Source organism: Pongo abelii, chromosome 22, assembly GCF_028885655.2.
Source record: "Pongo abelii isolate AG06213 chromosome 22, NHGRI_mPonAbe1-v2.0_pri, whole genome shotgun sequence".
Classification (NCBI taxonomy): domain Eukaryota; kingdom Metazoa; phylum Chordata; class Mammalia; order Primates; family Hominidae; genus Pongo; species Pongo abelii.
In genome coordinates, this window is record NC_072007.2 from 54,779,376 (window position 1) to 54,798,977 (window position 19,602).

The following is a 19,602-nucleotide window of genomic DNA, read 5'->3' on the forward strand; positions in this document are numbered from 1 at the left end:
ATCAACAGGGTAAAAAGGCAACCCATGGAATGGGAGAAAATATTTGCAAATCATACATATGGTAAGGGATTGGTATGCAGAATGTATAGAGAACTCCTATAACTCAACAATAAAAAAAACACAATTCAAAAATGGGCAAAGGATTTAAATAGACATTTCTTTAAAGAAGACGTACAAATGGCCAATAAGCACATGAAAAGATGCTCAGCATCACTAATCATTAGAGAAATGCAGATCAAAACTAAGAGATATCATTTCAAACACATTAGGATAGCTACTATAAAAAAGAACAGAAAATCACAAATGTTGGCCAGTGTGTGGAGAAACTGGAACCCTTGTGCAATGCTGGTGGATATGTAACATGGTGCAGCTGCCATGGAAAACAGGATGACAGTTCCTTAAATATTTAAAAATACAATTCCTATATGATCCAGCTATTCCACATCTAGACATATATGCCACTCCCTACCCCCAAATTTAAAGCAGGGTCTGGAAGAGATATTTGTACACTCATATTCATAGCTGCATTATCCACAATAGCTAAAAAGTGGAAGCAGCCCAAGTGTCCATTAACAGAAGAATAGATAAGCAAAATGTGGTCTATACCTACAATGGAATATTACTGATCTTTAAAAAGGAAGGAAATTCTGACACGTGCTGCAACATGGATGAGCCTTGAAGACATTATGTTAAGGGAAATAAGCCAGTCACAAAAGGACAAATACTATATGATTCCACTTACACGAGGTCCCTGGAGTAGTCAAATTCATGGAGACAGAAAGTAGAGTGGTGGGTGCTAGGGTCTGGGGGAGAGGCGAATGGGGAGTTAATGTTTAGTGGGGATAGAGTTTTAGTTTCCAAGATAAAAAGATATATGGAGAAGGACAGTGATGATGGCTGCACAACATTATGAATGTACTTAAGACCAGTGAACTGTATGCTTAAAAATATTTGGCTGGGTGAGCTGGCTCATGCCTATAATCCCAGCACTTTGGGAGGCTGAGGTGGGAGGATCACTTGAGCCCAGCCTAGGCAACATAGAGAACCCTGTCACTACAAAAAATTAAAAAAAAAAACTAGCCAGGCATGGTGGTGCACACCTGTACTCTTAGTTACTCAAGAGGCTGAGGTGGGAGGATTGCTTGAGCCCAGGACGTTGAGGCTGCAATAAGCCTTATGATTATAAATATGATCACAGCACTGTGCTCCAGCCTGGGTGACAGAGGAAGACCCTGTCTCAAAAACAAAACCAAAAACAACCCAAAAAGTTAAAATGGTAAATTTTATGCTACATGTATTTTACCACAATTTAAAAACATAATGAATTTTAAAATATCAACTTTATGAAGGTTCAGCTTAGAGACAATAAGCTCCCTCAATTCTAAATGTACTGTATAACAAGCATAGACACCGTGACCCACCACAGTCTCCATACAGGACATCTCCCCTACCCTGAATATTCCCTCATGGCCCTTTGTAGTTAAGCCTCCCTCCAGACTGGCTCTGGAAATCATCTGTCTGCTTTCTGTCACTCTAGATTAGATTTGCCCATTTTAGAACTTCACATGAATGAAGTCATACATGATACATTCTTTCATGTCTTATTTCTTTTGCTCAGTGCATTGTTTTTGAGATTCATCCATGTTGTTGCATGTGTCAGAACTTTGTTCTTTTTTGTCTGTGAAGGAGTGTCCTATTGTGTGAATACACCACAGGTTGTTTTTCCATTCATCTGTTGGTGTGCATTTAGGTTGTTTCCAGTTTGGGGCTATTATGAATAAAGCTGCTATTTGTCTTCATTTCTCCTGGGTCAATATCTAGGAGTGGAATTACTGGCCTTTATGGTAAGTGTATGTTTCACTTTGTAAAAAACTGACAAACTTTTCTGAAAAGATTGCATTCCTTTTCCTGTGTGCTGGCAATGCATGAGCGTTACCCTACATCCTTGCCCACACTTGGTGTTGTCAGTCTTAAACTGTAGCCATCCTAGTGGGTGTGAAGTGACATTTCATTGTGGTTTGAATTTACATTTCCCTGAGGATTACTGATGTGGAGCATCATTTTAAGGACTTTTTGGCCATTTGCCTGTCTTCCTTCTGAAATGTCTTTCAGATCTCTTGTCCATTTTTATTTGATTATTTGTCTTCCAGTTTTCGATTAGTAAGAGTTATTTATATATTCTGATACAAATCCTTTGTCAGATATTATTTTCTCATGGTATGTAGTTTGCTTTCATATTTTCTTCAAGATGTCTTTGAAGAGCAGGAGGCTTAAATTTTTTTTTTTTTTTTTTTTGAGATGGAGTCTCGCTCTGTTGCCCAGGCTGGAGTGCAGTGGTGCGATCTCAGATCATTGCAAGCTCCGCCTCCTGGGTTCACGCCATTCTCCTGCTTCAGCCTCCCAAGTAGCTGGGACTACAGGCATCCATCACCACGCCCGGCTAATTTTTTGTATTTTTAGTATAGATGGGGTTTTGCTGTGTTAGCCAGGATGGTCTCAATCTCCTGACCTCATGATCCACCCACCTCGGCCTCCCAAAGTGCTGGGATTACAGGCATGAGCCACCGCGCCTGGCCAATTTAATCAATTTTTCTTTATGTTTCATATTCTTTGTGTCATAGCTAAGAGATCTCTGCCCATCCCAAGGTTGCAGATATTTTCTTCTGTTTTCTGATGGCAGCTTTGTAGACATAGCCTTTATGTTTGGGCCTATGAACCGCTTCAGGTTGATTCTTGTCTATGGTGTGAGGTAAGGGTCAAAGTTCTTTTTTCTTTTTCCCCAAATAACAACCTATGTTTTAAAAAGTTAAACCAGAAAGGGAGCACAGAAACTACTTGAGCAAAATAACTTGTCCTGAGAACCAATGAGGTGGTTGTTACCATTGAACATTTACAGGCAGTTGAGGCAGGAAAGGAAATGTGATGGCTTCTGAGTCCTGAGTTTTGGATGTTCGTGTAAGATGCCTGCCCTCCAGAGACCTATGTCTTCTTAAAACAGGGAGGCCTTTTTCTTGCTCACTGCCCACCTGTCGCTCAGGGTCCAGGGCATGGCCAGGAGGAGGGCAGGGAAAACAGGGGTGAGTGGACGTGATGACCAAAGCCCCAAGATTCACTGATTCTGACCCCGAAATGGAATGTGCTTTTGCAAGGCTGTGTGTATGGGAGGATTGCACCTATCACTTTGAATTGTTGAGAGGCAAGGGCTCATGACACATCCTTGACTCTGATGGCATTTCCCTGGAGGGAAATGGCTTTGAGCCCCAGATCGAGGCCCGATGTGCACCTGTTCATCTGCAGCCTCACGGAGCCAAGACCACTTTGGCCACGAGAACTGGGACCACCAGCTGAAATTGGCAGTGGCATGGAATCGCGTGGACATTGCCCGCAGTGAGATCTTCACGGATGAGTGGCCGTGGAAGGTAAGTCTTCCAGAGCACCCCATGGAGGGGCCTACTGGGCCCACATGCATTGCACCACCGAAGCAAGGGCAGGCAAAGGTCTCATTGTCTGGATCCCAGCCCTTCCCTTGAGGGTGGGTGACCCGGGCAGCTTTCATCCTCCCCAGGTTGGGGACAACAGCAGCCCCCATCTCCAGGGTCTTTGAGATCAGGATGACATGGGGTGATGACCAAATGCAACCGTCACTGCACAATGTTTGCTCTCAGCCTTCAGATCTGCACCCCACGATGACGGCTGCACTCATTTCCAACAAGCCTGAGTTCGTGAAACTCTTCCTGGAGAATGGGGTGCAGCTGAAGGAGTTCGTCACCTGGGACACCTTGCTCTACCTGTATGAGAACCTGGAGCCCTCCTGCCTGTTCCACAGCAAGCTGCAGAAGGTGCTGGCCGAGGAGACCGAGCGCCTGGCTTGCGCGCCCGCGGCGCCCTGCCTGCAGATGCACCACGTGGCCCAGGTGCTGCGGGAGCTGCTGGGGGACTTCACGCAGCCGCTTTACCCCCGGCCCCGGCACAGCAACCGGCCGCGGCTCCTGCTGCCCGTGCCCCACGTCAAGCTCAACGTGCGTGCTGGTAACGGGGCCCAGCCTGGCTTCGTCTTCGCGGGCTACTGCTATGTTGTCAGAGCTCTCTGTTTTTAAAATTAGCTTTTATTTTTATTAGAAAAGACACATGCTCTATCTTAGGCTGCTTGGGCTGCTGTAACAAAATTCCACAGATGGGGCAAAAACTACCAGTTTATTTTCTCGAAGTTCTGGAGGCCCGAAGTCCCAGATTAAGGCACCAGCAGGGCTGGCTTCTGGCCAGGGCCTCTTCCTGCTTACAGGTGGTTGCCCTCTTGCTGTGTCTTCACATGACAGAGAGAGAAGTCTCTGGTGCCACTTCCTCTTCTTTTTCTTTTATTTATTTTTTATTTTTTTGAGACAGGATCTCTGTCGCCCAGGCTGGAGTGCAGTGGCGTGATCATAGCTCACTGCAGCCTCAACCTCCCAGGCTCAAGCAATCCTTCCACCTCAGCTTCCCGAGTAGCTGGGACTACAAGTGTGCACCACCACAGCTGGCTAATTTTTTAATTTTTTGTAGAGATGGTTTTGCCATTTTGGACAGGCTGGTCTCAAACTCCTGGCCTCAAGTGATCCGCTCTCCTCAGCCTCCAAAAGGCTGGAATTTACATCCTTGAGCCACCGTGCCTTGTCTATTTTTATGTTTGAGACAGGGTCTGGCTCTGTGACCCAGGCTGGAGTGCAGTGGTGCAGTCATGGCTCACTGTACCTTCCGTCTCCTGGGCTCAAGCAATCCTCCTGCCTCAGTCTCTCGAGTAGCTGGGACTATAGGCACGTGCCACCACACCCAGCTTTTTTTTTAAAAAAAATATTTTATAGAGATGGGGTCTCATTATATGGCCCAGGCTGGTCTCAAACTCCGGGGCTCAAGTGATCCTCCTGTCTTGGCCTCCCAAAGTGCTGAGATTGCAAGTGTGAGCCTCGGCACCTGGCCTCACTCCTGTTTTTATAAAGAGAACACACCTATTCACTTAGGAACCCACAATGTGGCCTCATTTAACCTTAGTTACCTTCTTAAAGGCCCTATCCCCAAATGCTATAGTCACACTAGGGGTTAGGGCTTCAACATATGAATTTTAGGGGAACACAGTTCAGGCCATAATATACCTTTTCAAAAAGTTCCAAACAGTACAAAAGATTCTGCAGGGAGCATGATCCCCCTGCCCTGAGCCCCACTCCTGCCCACTAGGTGTGCTGGTTGTTTCCTACACTCAGGTCAGTAACATTCCACCGTATTTTTGTGAGATGCCCAGCGTGCACTGCAGCTGTAGGAGAGTGGATGCTGTAGTCTGCACCCTGTGATTCAATGGGAACCCTGCTCTAGTCTCACCTTTATTTAATGGTGAGACTGCCCCAGTCTCCAACCTTATTCAATGGGAACCCTGCTCTAATCTCCACTCTTATTCAATGGGAACCCTGCCCTAATCTCCACCCTTATTCAATAGGAACCCTGCCCTAGTCTCCACCCTGATTCAATGGGAACCCTGCTGTAATCTCCACCCTGATTCAATGAGAATCCTGCCCTAGTCTGTGTACCCTTTTTCAGTGGGAACCTTGCAGTGACTCAATGTCAGGAATGATGCTGGATTTTGTATTTGTGTTTCCTCTTGGGAGTATTTATCTCTGATTCATTAAGGTTTTACAAAGCAAAGCATCAGATGCCTTTGAGAAGATTGAGCTGCTTTTCTTCTTTGACCTATGAATTTGGTGAATTATTTTAATAGATTTTCTGATAGTGAAACATGTTTTTATTCCTGTTTTGAATTTCAGCTTGGCCTCAGTGCAAGTTTAATATACTGGATTCTCTTGGCAACATTTTCAGGATGTTTGAATCAGAATGCTTAAGGCTTTGACTGCAGTTTTATTTGGGGGGCTGTATTTGTCAGGCTCTGATATCAATTTTATGTTAGTTTTGTAAAAACCATTTGGGAAGCTTTCTTTCCTTTTCCACTCCAGGACAGTTTATGTAGCTGGAGTTAACTGCTTCTTATAAGCTTGGTTGACTCCCCTGTGAGTCCATCTGGGCCCAGTGCCTTTTTTTTAAAATTGGTAATAGTTCTAGTAACTTTCTCAGTTTCCTTTCTGATTATTTTTCTGTTTAGGTTCTCTATCTCTTCTAAGATCACATTTGGTTTTGTTTTTTTCCTGCTAGAAAATTGTCTGTTTCCTCCAGGTTTTCCAATTGCTCCATTGTTCTAGGTGAGTTCTGTCTGACTCTTGAGAGAGACATGGGTGTAACTTGGTTTTTTTGTTTTTTGTTTTTGAGACAAAGTTTCGCTCTTGTTGCCCAGGTGGGAGTGCAATGGTATAATCTCCACTCACTGCAACCTCTGCCTGCTGGGTTCAATTGAGTCTCTTGCCTAAGCCTCCCAAGTAGCTGGGATTACAGGCGCCCACCACCATGCCCAGCTAATTTTTTGTATTAGTAGAGATGGGGTTTCACCATGTTGGCCAGGCTGGTCTCGAACTCCTGACCTTAGGATCCACCCATCTTGGCCTCCCAAAGTGCTGGGATTACAGGCATGAGCCACTGTGCCAGGCCAGGTATGGCTTGGTTTTATACATTCACAATCTGCGCTTCTTAAGTCCAGTGTGTTTATTTAAGACACTCAGTTGGAATATGCTTAGGAAGGTCCAAAGCAGAAGCTCAAGCTTATCTGTACTTGTGCTTTAGGAAGAAAAACACATTTCTTTTTTTTTTTTTTTAGACGGAGTCTTGCTCTGCCACCCAGGCTGGAGTGCAGTGGCAGTGGCCTGATCTCGGCTCACTGCAAGCTCTGCCTCCTGGGTTCATGCTATTCTCCTGCCTCAGTCTCCTGAGTAGCTGGGACTACAGGTGCCCGCCACCACGCCCGGCTAATTTTTTGTGTTTTTAGTAGAGACAGGGTTTCACTGTGTTAGCCAGGATGGTCTCGATCTCCTGACCTCATGATCCGCCCACCTCGGCCTCCCAAAGTGCTGGGATTACAGGCGTGAGCCACCGTGCCAGGCCGGGTATGGCTTGGTTTTATACATTCACAATCTGCGCTTCTTAAGTCCAGTGCGTTTATTTAAGACACTCGGTTGGAATGTGCTTAGGAAGGTCCAAAGCAGAAGCTCAGGCTTATCTGTACCTGTGGTTTAGGAAGAAAAACACATTTCTTTATAATGAAAAACCTTCAGGAAATTTCTAGGATCACTTGAGGTGTGTTTGGTACAGTATGTGATGTGGGAGATGGTTTTTTTTCTACTTCTGGGGAGCGTTTCCCAGCTACCTGAGTACGCGTTTCCTGGTCCAGGGAAAAGCCTAGCCATGCAGGGAGGTGGGTCTGGGCGAGGTGCCCTGTCCTTGCTCGTGAGTGAGCCTTGTTGCCCACCTGGCAGATCTTTCCTAGTGGCCTCTCTACCAGAGACACTGCAGGGGAGTCCCTCAGGGAGAAGACAGTCACTGACCTATTAACACACTCCACTGTGCTAGAATTTTGCTTCATTGAAAGCGGCTTTGATGCCGTCAGATAAGACTGGGGAACCTTGAAGTGCCTGGAATGAAACAAGAGTCTACACATGTTGGTAAAGGAGTTAGATGGGCATTTCACTTTCTAGATGTCTCCAGAACAGTGTTTTAAAAAACTTCAGTGTGCATAAGAATGATCTAGGGTGTTGCTGAAAATGCAGGCTGTAGTTCTCCAGGGACAGTGAGATCCTGAGAAGGTCGGGGCTGGGGTCAGGGCCTGCACCTCCGACAGGCTCCGCCGGTGACTCTGAGCCAGGGGGGCCCAGCTGGGGCTCTGACAGTCCACTGCTCACCAGGTGCAGGGAGTGAGCCTCCGGTCCCTCTACAAGCGTTCCTCAGGCCATGTGACCTTCACCATGGACCCCATCCGCGACCTTCTCATTTGGGCCATCGTCCAGAACCGTCGGGAGCTGGCAGGAATCATCTGGGCTCAGGTGATAAGACCGGCTTCTCAGCAGACACAGCTATAGGCCAGCGGCCAGCTGGGGAGTGTGGCTGGAGAGCCTGAGGCCAAGTGCAAGTGGAGGCTGTGGAGGGGTGTGGAGGGCTGTGGAGGGGTGTGGGGGGTGTGGAGGGCTGTGGAGGGGTGTGGGGGGGGTGTGGAGGGTGTGGAGGGGTGTGGAGGGCTGTGGGGGGGTGTGGAGGGTGTGGAGGGTGTGGAGGGCTGTGGGGGGCTGTGGAGGGGTGTGGGGGGGTGTGGAGGGCTGTGGGGGGCTGTGGAGGGGTGTGGGGGGGTGTGGAGGGGTGTGGGGGGGTGTGGAGGGGTGTGGGGGTGTGTGGAGGGGTGTGGGGGTGTGTGGAGGGGTGTGGGGGGGTGTGGAGGGGTGTGGGGGGGTGTGGAGGGGTGTGGGGGGGTGTGGAGGCTGTGGAGGGGTGTGGAGGCTGTGGAGGGGTGTGGAGGGCTGTGGAGGGCTGTGGAGGGGTGTGGAGGGCTGTGGAGGGGTGTGGAGGGCTGTGGAGGGGTGTGGAGGGCTGTGGAGGGGTGTGGGGGAGTGTGGAGGGTGTGGGGGGGTGTGGAGGGCTGTGGAGGGCTGTGGAGGGCTGTGGAGGGGTGTGGAGGTCTGTGGGGGGCTGTGGAGGGGTGTGGAGGGCTGTGGAGGGGTGTGGAGGGCTGTGGAGGGTTGTGGGGGGGTGTGGAGGGCTGTGGAGGGCTGTGGAGGGCTGTGGAGGGGTGTGGAGGGCTGTGGAGGGGTGTGGGGGGGGTGTGGAGGGTGTGGAGGGGTGTGGGGGGCTGTAGAGGGGTGTGGGGGGCTGTAGAGGGTGTGGAGGGGTGTGGAGGGCTGTGGAGGGGTGTGGAGGCTGTGGAGGTGTGTGGAGGCTGTGGAGGGGTGTGGAGGGGTGTGGAGGCTGTGGAGGGGTGTGGAGGCTGTGGAGGGGTGTGGAGGCTATGGAGGGGTGTGGAGGCTGTGGAGGGGTGTGGAGGGGTGTGGAAGCTGTGGAGGGGTGTGGAGGGGTGTGGAGGGGTGTGGAGGGGTGGGGGTGTCTCCAACACCGGGAAGGACTTGGGGCACCTGGAGTTGGAGAACAAAGAACTTAGTTCTAGGCAGGAAAGGAATTTTTTTTTTTTTTTTTTTTTTTAAGACGGACTCTCGCTCTGTTGCCCAGGCTGGAGTGCAGTGGCACAATCTCGGCTCACTGCAACCTCCGCCTCCCGCGTTCAAGCGATTCTCATGCCTCAGCCTCCTGAGTGACTAGAACAACAGGCATGTGCCACCACGCCCGGCTAATTTTTCATAATTTAGTAGAGATGGGGGTTTCACCATATTGGCCAGGCTGGTCTTGAACTCCTGACCTCATGATCCGCCTGCCTCAGCCTCCCAAAGTGCTGGGATTACAGGCGTGAGCCACTGTGTCGGGCCCAGGAACGGAATTTTTAAATTAAAAGTTTTGCCAAAAAAACTGGTTCTGTGGTTATGTCCAGGGCCGAGTCTCGCTGGGCACGCACAGGCCGGGTGGTGCCGCCCTCTGCAGCTCACATGGGTTCTGGTGGGGGTTGGTGCATGTGCTGGGCACGTGCTGTCCATTAGGCTTTGCAGGGCAAGCAGACCCCTCCCACAGGCCACACAGGAGCCTGGGCTATCAGAGGTTGTGTATTGACTGGGGTGGGGCTTAAATTGTCTGTATAGATGTGGTCACACACAGTGATTGCCCAGTGGCCCGCACTGTCCCCGGGCCTCGTTTTCATCACCTGGGGCAGTGTGTTGGGTTCCTCAGGCTGGGTTGAGCCTGGCTCTTTAGTCTCACGGTGGCTCCTCCGGTCCCCAGAGCCAGGACTGCATCGCAGCAGCCTTGGCCTGCAGCAAGATCCTGAAGGAGCTGTCCAAGGAGGAGGAGGACACGGACAGCTCGGAGGAGATGCTGGCGCTGGCAGAGGAGTATGAGCACAGAGCCATCGGTGAGCTCTGCCAGGCACGGGCTGCAGGCCATGGCTCAGCCATGCATGCCCTCACTGGGGTCCCTGTCCCTGGGTCTCAGCCATGCACACCCTCACCTGGAGTTCCCATCCCTGGATCTCAGTCCCCTGTGCCCTCACCCTGGGGTCCTTGTCCCTGGGCCTCAGCCCTGCACGCTCACCCTGGGGTCCTCATCCGGAGTCTCAGCCCTGTAACCACCCAGTGGGTTCGTCTTGCCTGCTGCTCAGATAGAGCCCATTTGTTAAGACAGTGAGATTGCAATAGAGAAAGAGTTTAATTCACACAGAGCTGGCTGAATGGGAAGCTGGAGTTTCATCACAGAAATCAGTCTCCCTGAAAATTTGGAGACTTTTTTTTTTTTTTTTTTTTTTTTTTTGAGATAGAGTCTCACTCTGTTGCCCAGGCTGGAGTGCAATGGCACAATCTCAGCTCACTACACCCTCTGCCCTCTGGATTCAAGCGATTCTCCTGTCTCAGCCTCCTGAGTAGCTGGATTACAGGTGCATGCCACCACACCTGGCTAATTTTTGTATTTTTAATAGAGACGGGGTTTCATCATATTGGTCAGGCTGGTCTCGAACTCCTAACCTCAGGTGATCCACCCACCTCGGCCTCCCAAAGTGCTGGGATTACAGGCGTGAGCCACCACGCCTGGTGAGACTGGGGTTTTTTAAGGATAATTTGGTGGGTAGGGGGCCAGGCAGTGGGGAAGACTGGTTGGGCCAGAGATGAAATCACAGCGGGTTGAAGTGGGTTCTTCTCACTGTCTGCTATTCATGATCACAGCGGGTTGAAGCAGGTTCTTCTCGCTGTCTGCTGTTCCTAGCGGGTTGAAGTGGGTTCTTCTCACTGTCTGCAATGCATGATCACAGCGGGTTGAAGTAGTGGATTCTTCTTGCTGTCTGCTGTTCCTAGCGGGTCGAAGTAGGTTCTTCTTGCTGTCTGCTGTTCCTGGGTGTGGTCACAGAACTGGTTGAGCCAGATCTCCAGTCGGGGTGGCATCAGTGATACATCAGAACGCAGGCTTTCAAAATATCCTGGATTTTCCAATAGTGATGTTATTCCTAGGAAGAGTTGGGGAGGTTTGGAATCTTGTGGCCTCTGGCTGCATGACTCCTAAACTGTAATTTCTAATTTGTGCCTACTTTGTTAGTCTTACAAACGCAGACTGGTCCCAGGCGAGAAGGGGGTTCGTTTCGGGAAAGGGCTGCTATCATCTTTGTTTGGAAGTTAAGCTGTAAACGAAGTTCCTCTCAAAGTTAGTGTGGCATATGCCCAGGAATGGACAAGGGCAGCTTGGAGGTTAGAAGCAAGATGGAGTCCATTAGGTCAGTTCTCGGTCCCTGTCTGAATTTTCTCCCCGTTGTCATTTTTGTAGAGGCAGTTCCAGCCCTACGTGCCCTCTCCCTGGGGTCCTCTTCCCCGGGCCTGGGTGTTTTGAGACATCAGCCCCACATTTGCCCTGTGCCCTTCCCTGTGTCCTGGTCCCCAGGGCTCAGTGATTGTGACCTGCTGCTCTGACGGGGCTCTTGTGTCTCCGCCCAGGGGTCTTCACTGTCCCGAATGGTCGCCCTCTGACCGGTCCCCAGGGCTCAGTGATTGTGACCTGCTGCTCTGACGGGGCTTTCATGTCTCTGCCCAGGGGTCTTCACTGAGTGCTACCGGAAGGACGAAGAGAGAGCTCAGAAACTGCTCACCCGCGTGTCCGAGGCCTGGGGGAAGACCACCTGCCTGCAGCTCGCCCTGGAGGCCAAGGACATGAAGTTTGTGTCTCACGGGGGCATCCAGGTGACCTCCCAAGGGCCCCTTCCAGAAACAGACGCCTGTGGTGCCTGCAGGGCGGACACAGCCTCCTGTTCGTGCAGTTGGCACACATACTCACACGGGCTTCAGGGCCCTCAGCAGCTCGGGGACAGAGCCTGACCCCTCGGCCACCTGCTCCAGGCTCTGGCCTCCCATTTTGCAGATGGGGAAACTAACATGAAGCAAAAGTAGGAGCTGGTGGCCATGGAGGTCGCATTCACCTCCCCATGGATGTTCCTACCTGGGGGCGGCAGGCAGCAGCCCAGGTGGCTCTGGGAACAGCACCCACCCTCTCTCCCTGGAGGGATAAGCGGGACACGGCGTGTCTTCCCTGGAGCAGCAGGGGCTCCCAGGCATGGCTGCCCTCAGCATCGCCCTGGCACCCCCGGCAGGGCCTGGCTCGCAGCGAGTGCCCCTTGCACGCTGGGCTTCCTTGGAGCTCCGAGCTATTGCCAAGTCCATGAGCTCCCATTGTGTCCTGGGCTGTGCTAGGCCTAGGGAGGCCTGGGGAGGGGTCCTGTCGCCCACTGCAGAGCTCAGAGGGGCCAGTGCTCTACAGCCTGCAACTGCGGGGCCTTCGAAGCCAGCAGAGATGGGGTCCCATAGCTTGAGGTCAGGTGAAAGGTGGGATTGGGCACCCAAAGCCCCAGGGCAAGCTCTGTGTCTTCACCACTTTCTGCTGTGAGACTGCAGGCCAGCTCTGTCCACTAGGCACCCCGAGTCCTCAGCAGACAGCTGACGGGCACCATCGGGGGCACAGGGCTGGGCACCGCCGTCCTGAGACTGCCCCATCCACAGGCCTTCCTGACCAAGGTGTGGTGGGGCCAGCTCTCCGTGGACAATGGGCTGTGGCGTGTGACCCTGTGCATGCTGGCCTTCCCGCTGCTCCTCACCGGCCTCATCTCCTTCAGGTGCTGCAGGGCTGCGGGGCTGCGGGACTGCGGGGCTGCGGGACTGCGGGGCTGCGGGACTGCGGGGCTGCGGGACTGCGGGGCTGCGGGACTGCGGGGCTGCGGGAGGGGATCCTGGGGGCTCAGGATCTTCCCTAGATCCCCTCGCTGGGAGCAAGTCGCGTGTCCTCAAAATCGTCCCTGGATCCTGGGGCCGTACAGATGGGGGTGGGAAGCAGAGCAGGGCCCCACATGCTAGAAGCACCTGCCCTGCCCCAGCCCCAGCCCTGATCTCATGATGCTGATGAGCCCGTCCCTCGGCCACAGCAGCCTGGGGTCAGGGAGGCCAGGAAAGGTGGTCTCCTGCTCCTGCTGGCACTGCAGACCTGAGCCAGTCTGGGGCGCGGGCAGTTAGTGCAGGTCTGGGATGCGGGCAGCGAGCTGCGGCTGAGTGACTCCCTGTCCTTGCAGCCGCAGAGCCTGTATTGATGGAATCACTTTCCCTTCTGAAGGAGGAGGACACGGCTGGCCATGGTTGAAGACCTGGCCTGGCCTGATGTCCCCACCTGCACCTCCTCAGAGGCTTGCTGGGGCGTTGTGGGGTCTGCTGTGTTTTACTGAGGGCTGGATGGAGGCTCAGGGTCTCCTGGGAGTCAGGGCAGATTCAAGACCCCAGCGAGGTGGCTGAGCCCCTTCTGCAACCCGCAGGCCACACTGCCCGCCTCCTTCCATTTCTCCTCACGGCCAGGATGGGTACCTGAGTGCTTAGGAATCCTGGTGGGCAACTGAGGCAGGGAGGAGCGGCTCAGGTGTCCTAAAGCAGTGCTGGCTCCTCCCCTGCTATCCCGAGGATGGCAGAGCCGTGTCACTGATGGCCACCTCTGCTCCCGTTCCAGCGGCCCTGGGATAGGGACCTGGGATCAGGGCACACCACAGGGGGAGTGTGGTCAGCCCTGCCCCCATTGAGGATGGCAAGGAAAGCCTGTCCCCATTTACAGGAGGGCAACTAAGGCCTGAGCGTCCACTGAGCACTGGGAGCTCTGAAGCTGGGGCCCATCCAAGGCTGGGCTTGGGGCAGGCTGGGCCTCCCCGTTTGCAGCCGTGAAGGTCATGGCCTTGGGCAGGGCATCCGCGGGCATCCCTGTGTCCTTACTTTGCTGGGCTGTGGGGTCCAGCCCCACCCCAGTGGCTGCGTGTGAGGCTCCCAGGCTGCACTGTGACAGCTCTGCCTGTATCTGCCGTTATGGCCCTGGATCCCTGAGTGCTTTTGCCCCTAAAAGCACATCTCTCTGAGGGGCACGGGGGATCACGGGGTGGCCAAAGCCTGTGGAGGTCAGGACGCTGACCCTGGCGGTCACTGTCTCCTCTCCGCTGCGACGGCCGCAGGGAGAAGAGGCTGCAGGAGGTGGGCGCCCCCGCGGCCCGCGCCCGTGCCTTCTTCACCGCGCCCGTGGTGGTCTTCCACCTGAACATCCTCTCCTACTTTGCCTTCCTCTGCCTGTTCGCCTATGTGCTCATGGTGGATTTCCAGCCTGTGCCCTCCTGGTGCGAGTGTGCCATCTACCTCTGGCTCTTCTCCTTGGTGTGCGAGGAGATGCGGCAGGTACAGCCCCACCCGCTTTTCCACGCCCCAGCCCCGGGCCACCCACTTGGCTGCATTCTCATAGGGGACCCAGGGCTTAGAGCCCACCCCATCTAGCCTGCCCAGCTCCCTGCAAGCTGAGCAGAGCTGGTGTTTCCTCCCCAAAATGGGTGGCTGGGGCCCTGCCCTCTAAGCCCCTCCCTCCTCATGCCCCCTGCGCCTGCTTCCCTGCTTTCCCTCGGCCCAGACATCCTTCCCTCCTAGACACCGGCTGATCAGCTCAAGGTGGATGCCCTGACCTTGTGGACTATGAATGAGTGTGTCCCTTCCCCCGGGAAGAACAGTGCAAGGTGTGGGGTCCCTAAGACCCCTCTCACATTCAGTAACGAGCCAGAAGGACCCACAGACGCTGAGGAGTGGCGATGCTCACTTATGGTTTATTAAGCAAAAGTCTACAGACTAAACCAGCCGGGGGGAGGGATGCAGCTGCACCCAGGACAGCTCTGAGCCCAGGGCATCCAGCCAGTGCCTCCCTGTGGAGGTGTGGGTGGCACTCCATCCTCCCAGTGATGATGTGTGGCCTCATGCATGGAGGCACTGTCCCCAGGGAGGCTCGCGGGCCTTGGTGTCTACTGGAGGTCAGTCACAGAGGCGCGGCTGACACCACATGGTTGACCTCAGTCTCCAGCCCTCCAAAGGTCAAACTGAAAACTGCCTGGGGCCCCACCCCAAATCACACTGTGGGACCACCTGGCGTGGCCCAGGCCCCAGGAACAAAGACACTCTCATCAGGCGGACATTCCAAGGGCTCAGAGGCTACCTCCCTGGAGCTGGGTGAGGCCAAGCTGCCCTCCAGGTGGGGCGAATCCCTTACTGTGTGGGGTCTCCACTGTGCCCCCACGGTGCCTGCACCTGCTGGCAGCCGGTGAATGGGAACTAGGTTCATGGGACCCTCAGGGCAGTGGTGAGGGGGTGGGGTCGGCCCACGGGGCGGTGGTCCTGGCTTAGACTTACCTCTGCTCTCTAACCTTGGTGGACCAGCAGGCCCCCAGTTAGAAAGCAGTGTGCACTGTATAAACACTGCCTACTGGGGCCCTGGGGGAGGCACCGGCGTCCCCAGGAAGGAAGATCAGGTCTAGGACTCGACGGGGCCTGGGAGCTGTGCTGTGGCCCTGGCTCTGCTGGGCTCTCCTTGGCTCTCCTCTTGCTGCATGGCTTCTGCCACCAGGACCCTCTCTACGAGGGGCCAGAGGCCTCCATGCACCCCCAGCCCCAGCCCCATGGGCAGCAGCCTGAGAGCAGAGGGGGCACTTCCTTCTCCCTGCATCAGTCTGTGATCCAGGGAGGGCCCTGGTTGGTCCTGCTGGTCACCTGCCCCACCTGTCCAGCTGCTGGGTCCTGGGGCCTGGGGCTAGGGAGGGTGTGGGGACTCCTGCCAAGTAGGCCAAATGGGGGCTCCCACAGCCCCTGCCAGGGTCCTGCACTCTTGGCCTGCTGAAGAAGCAGTGTGGCCTCTGACAGAACAAAGATCCTTGTGGGAAGGCAGCTGGTGCCTGACATTGAGGAGGGGGCTGCTCCAACACACACACACACACACATGTGCACACACATGCATACACATACAGGTACATGCACACACGTACACATGCACACAAATCACACACATAGGCACACATCCATACATGCATATGTACACATACATACATGCATATGTACACACATACACACACATATACATGCACACACATGCACACAGTACACACATAGGCACACACATACATGCATATGCATACACACATACACACATGCACACACATGCATACACACATACATGCATACACATACACACATGCACACACATGCATACACACATACACACATGTACACACATGCATACACACATACATGCACACATACACATGCATACACACATATGCATGGACACATACACATGCATACACACATATGCATGGACACATACATGCATATAGACATGCACACACATGCATACACACATACACATACACATGCATACACACATACAAATGTACACACAGATAAACACATATGTATACATACATGCACACATGCACATACATGCATACACATACACACATACACATGCATACACACATTACGCACGTGCATACACACAAATATACACATACACATACATACACATGCACACACAGCACACACATGCATACACAAATACACATGTACACAATATACACATGTACGCATATGCACACATACATACACACATGCACATACATACACATGCATACACACATACACATACATGCACACACGTACACAAATATACACATCACAAAGCACATATACACATATACATACACACATGAACAAACACACACGTACACACATATACATATACACACAAGCACACACATACATATGTACACATACATGAACATACACATATGAACACACAAAGACACATACACATATATACACATGTACACACAAAAACATACAAATACACATATACACACGCAGACACATATACACATACACACATGCACACACACAAACATGCATGCATACATACACAATATATGCACACACGTATGAGCATACACATGCAAATACATGCACACACATACAGAATGCACAATACATATATACACACATACGTGCACATGTACATATTCACACATATACACACATGCAGAATATATGTACATACACATATATGCACACACAGGTGCTCAGTGAGCAGGGGGCCAGAGTAGCTGCTACCAGCACTACTCCTCATTGTTCCTCCATGTCCTGTTCCCATCTCCCTCACTGACCCAGCTCTCTTCAGATCAGAACCAATGTTCGGATTTGCTGACCATGATGATAGCGTCAGTGATAGTGATGATAGTGCTAGTGATGATAGTGCTAGTGATGATAGTGACAGTGACTGGGATGACAGTGACAGTGAGGATAGTGATGATAGTGACAGTGACTGGGATGACAGTGACAGTGAGGATAGTGATGATAGTGATAGTGATAGTGACAGTGACTGTGATGATAGTGACAGTGAGGATAGTGATGATAGTGACAGTGATAGTGACAGTGAGGATAGTGATGATAGTGACAGTGATAGTGACAGTGACTGTGATGATAGTGACAGTGAGGATAGTGATGATAGTGACAGTGACTGTGATGATAGTGACAGTGAGGATAGTGATGATAGTGACAGTGACTGGGATGACAGTGACAGTGAGGATAGTGATGATAGTGACAGTGACTGGGATGACAGTGACAGTGAGGATAGTGATGATAGTGACAGTGACTGGGATGACAGTGACAGTGAGGATAGTGATGATAGTGATAGTGATAGTGACAGTGACTGTGATGATAGTGACAGTGAGGATAGTGATGATAGTGACAGTGAGGATAGTGATGATAGTGACAGTGACTGGGATGACAGTGACAGTGAGGATAGTGATGATAGTGAAAGTGACTGTGATGATAGTGACAGTGAGGATAGTGATGATAGTGACAGTGACTGGGATGACAGTGACAGTGAGGATAGTGATGATAGTGACAGTGATAGTGACAGTGACTGTGATGATAGTGACAGTGAGGATAGTGATGACAGTGATAGTGATGATAGTGACAGTGACTGTGATGATGATAGTGGATAGTGATGTGACAGTGACAGTGAGGATAGTAAGAGTGACAGCCTGTCTGCTTCCCACCGCCCCTCTTCCCAGTAGCTCTTCTATGACCCTGATGAGTGCGGGCTGATGAAGAAGGCAGCCTTGTACTTCAGTGACTTCTGGAATAAGCTGGACGTCGGCGCAATCTTGCTCTTCGTGGCAGGGCTGACCTGCAGGTGAGTGGCCTCACCCCGATGGCTGGCCCCTGTCTGAGGCAGCCAGCCCCACAGGGGATGAGCACAGGCCGGGCCTGGAGCCAGCTGCACCGGGTGAGGCTCAGCTCCTCTGTGAACCCTGGATTGTCATCTGTCCAATGGGTGTCCAGGCAACAGCGTCCCACCTACCCTTGGGATTGTTGAGGGAGCACAGAAGGGGCATGAGAGCTCCTGGCAGAGCTGAGATTGTCCATGTGCAAGGGGCCATGGATGGCAACCTCTGGAATTGTCCCAGCTCCACAGACACGCGGCTGCCGCTTGCTCCCTCTGCCTCCCTACTGTGGGGTCACTGCACTGCCTGTGATGGTCTCGTGTCTCTGCGAGGCCATGGCCCCCTTTCTCTGAGGCAATAGGGCCCTGGCTACCTGCTGGCTCTCCAGGTGCCTCCACGCCAGGCTGCCCTGTGGGGCTGGGCGTCCGGACCTTTCTGAAGAAAAGTGGGAGGCTCTGTTCCTCAATCTCATGCTGGCTTTGAACACCTGGGATGCAGGGCCCACCAGACCCCTTTGCCTCCAGGGCCCACCTGGGCTAGGACAGGTGGAGGGGTGGCAGGGGACAGCTCTGGGGGCCGCTGTGAGCAGGTGGCTGAGGTGCGTGTGCTTCTGCCTGGCGGCCAGGCTCATCCCAGCGACGCTGTACCCCGGGCGCGTCATCCTCTCTCTGGACTTCATCCTGTTCTGCCTCCGGCTCATGCACATTTTTACCATCAGTAAGACGCTGGGGCCCAAGATCATCATTGTGAAGCGGATGGTAAGGGAGCGGGGGCACTGGCTCCATCGCGGCCTGCAGTCCAGGGTGGGCCCAGGGTGCGCCCCTTGCCAGTGGCTCGGACCGGGGCTTAAACACACCTGCAGTTTCCCCGTCCCTGCTTTGCCCCTTGGGCTCCCAAGAATGCTCTTCTCGTATCTTTGCCTGTATGTCACCTCTTCCAGGAAGCCTTCCCTCTTTCTCCTCTGATCCCCACTCATTCCTGACCTCTGATTCAGCTCTAGGAGCTTTCCTCCTTGGGTCACGGTTATGTCTGACCCCTCTTGCACTTTGTGGTGCCAGCACAAAGATGTCGGCAGTCCACGAGGGTGTGGAGGCAGCCCTAGGACTGCTCCTGGGAGCCTCCTGCATGCCGTGTCTGTTCTGTGAGTGGCAGTGCCATCTCCACCGCTGTTGGGCCTGCCTCTGGGCCCAGTGAGCGTCAGGGGCCAGGAGAGTGTAGCCCATGCACTCTCTGTCCTGCAGATGAAGGACGTCTTCTTCTTCCTCTTCCTGCTGGCTGTGTGGGTGGTGTCCTTCGGAGTGGCCAAGCAGGCCATCCTCATCCACAACGAGCGCCGGGTGGACTGGCTGTTCCGAGGGGCCGTCTACCACTCCTACCTCACCATCTTCGGGCAGATCCCGGGCTACATCGACGGTAGGAGCCGGGCGCCATGGGAGCTCGGGTGGTGATGCCGGGAAGCAGGAGAGAGGCTGGAAAGGGGCCGCAGCCTGAGTGGGACTGAGGCTGGCTCCGTCAGGGGG

General features: G+C 53.0%; 1 protein-coding gene across 1 annotated transcript in view; it reads left to right on the forward strand.

Annotated features, from left to right (window-relative positions):
- The window catches only part of TRPM2 (transient receptor potential cation channel subfamily M member 2), a 91,510-nt gene that overhangs the window by 36,777 nt on the left and 35,131 nt on the right, over nucleotides 1–19,602 (forward strand). The window contains exons 10-19 of the mRNA XM_024239278.3: nucleotides 3,298–3,419; nucleotides 3,666–4,019; nucleotides 7,809–7,946; nucleotides 9,778–9,907; nucleotides 11,569–11,714; nucleotides 12,528–12,640; nucleotides 14,006–14,222; nucleotides 17,933–18,051; nucleotides 18,708–18,840; nucleotides 19,324–19,495. Coding sequence (XP_024095046.3) covers nucleotides 3,298–3,419; nucleotides 3,666–4,019; nucleotides 7,809–7,946; nucleotides 9,778–9,907; nucleotides 11,569–11,714; nucleotides 12,528–12,640; nucleotides 14,006–14,222; nucleotides 17,933–18,051; nucleotides 18,708–18,840; nucleotides 19,324–19,495 — 1,644 coding nt within the window. The remainder of the gene's footprint in view (nucleotides 1–3,297; nucleotides 3,420–3,665; nucleotides 4,020–7,808; nucleotides 7,947–9,777; nucleotides 9,908–11,568; nucleotides 11,715–12,527; nucleotides 12,641–14,005; nucleotides 14,223–17,932; nucleotides 18,052–18,707; nucleotides 18,841–19,323; nucleotides 19,496–19,602) is intronic.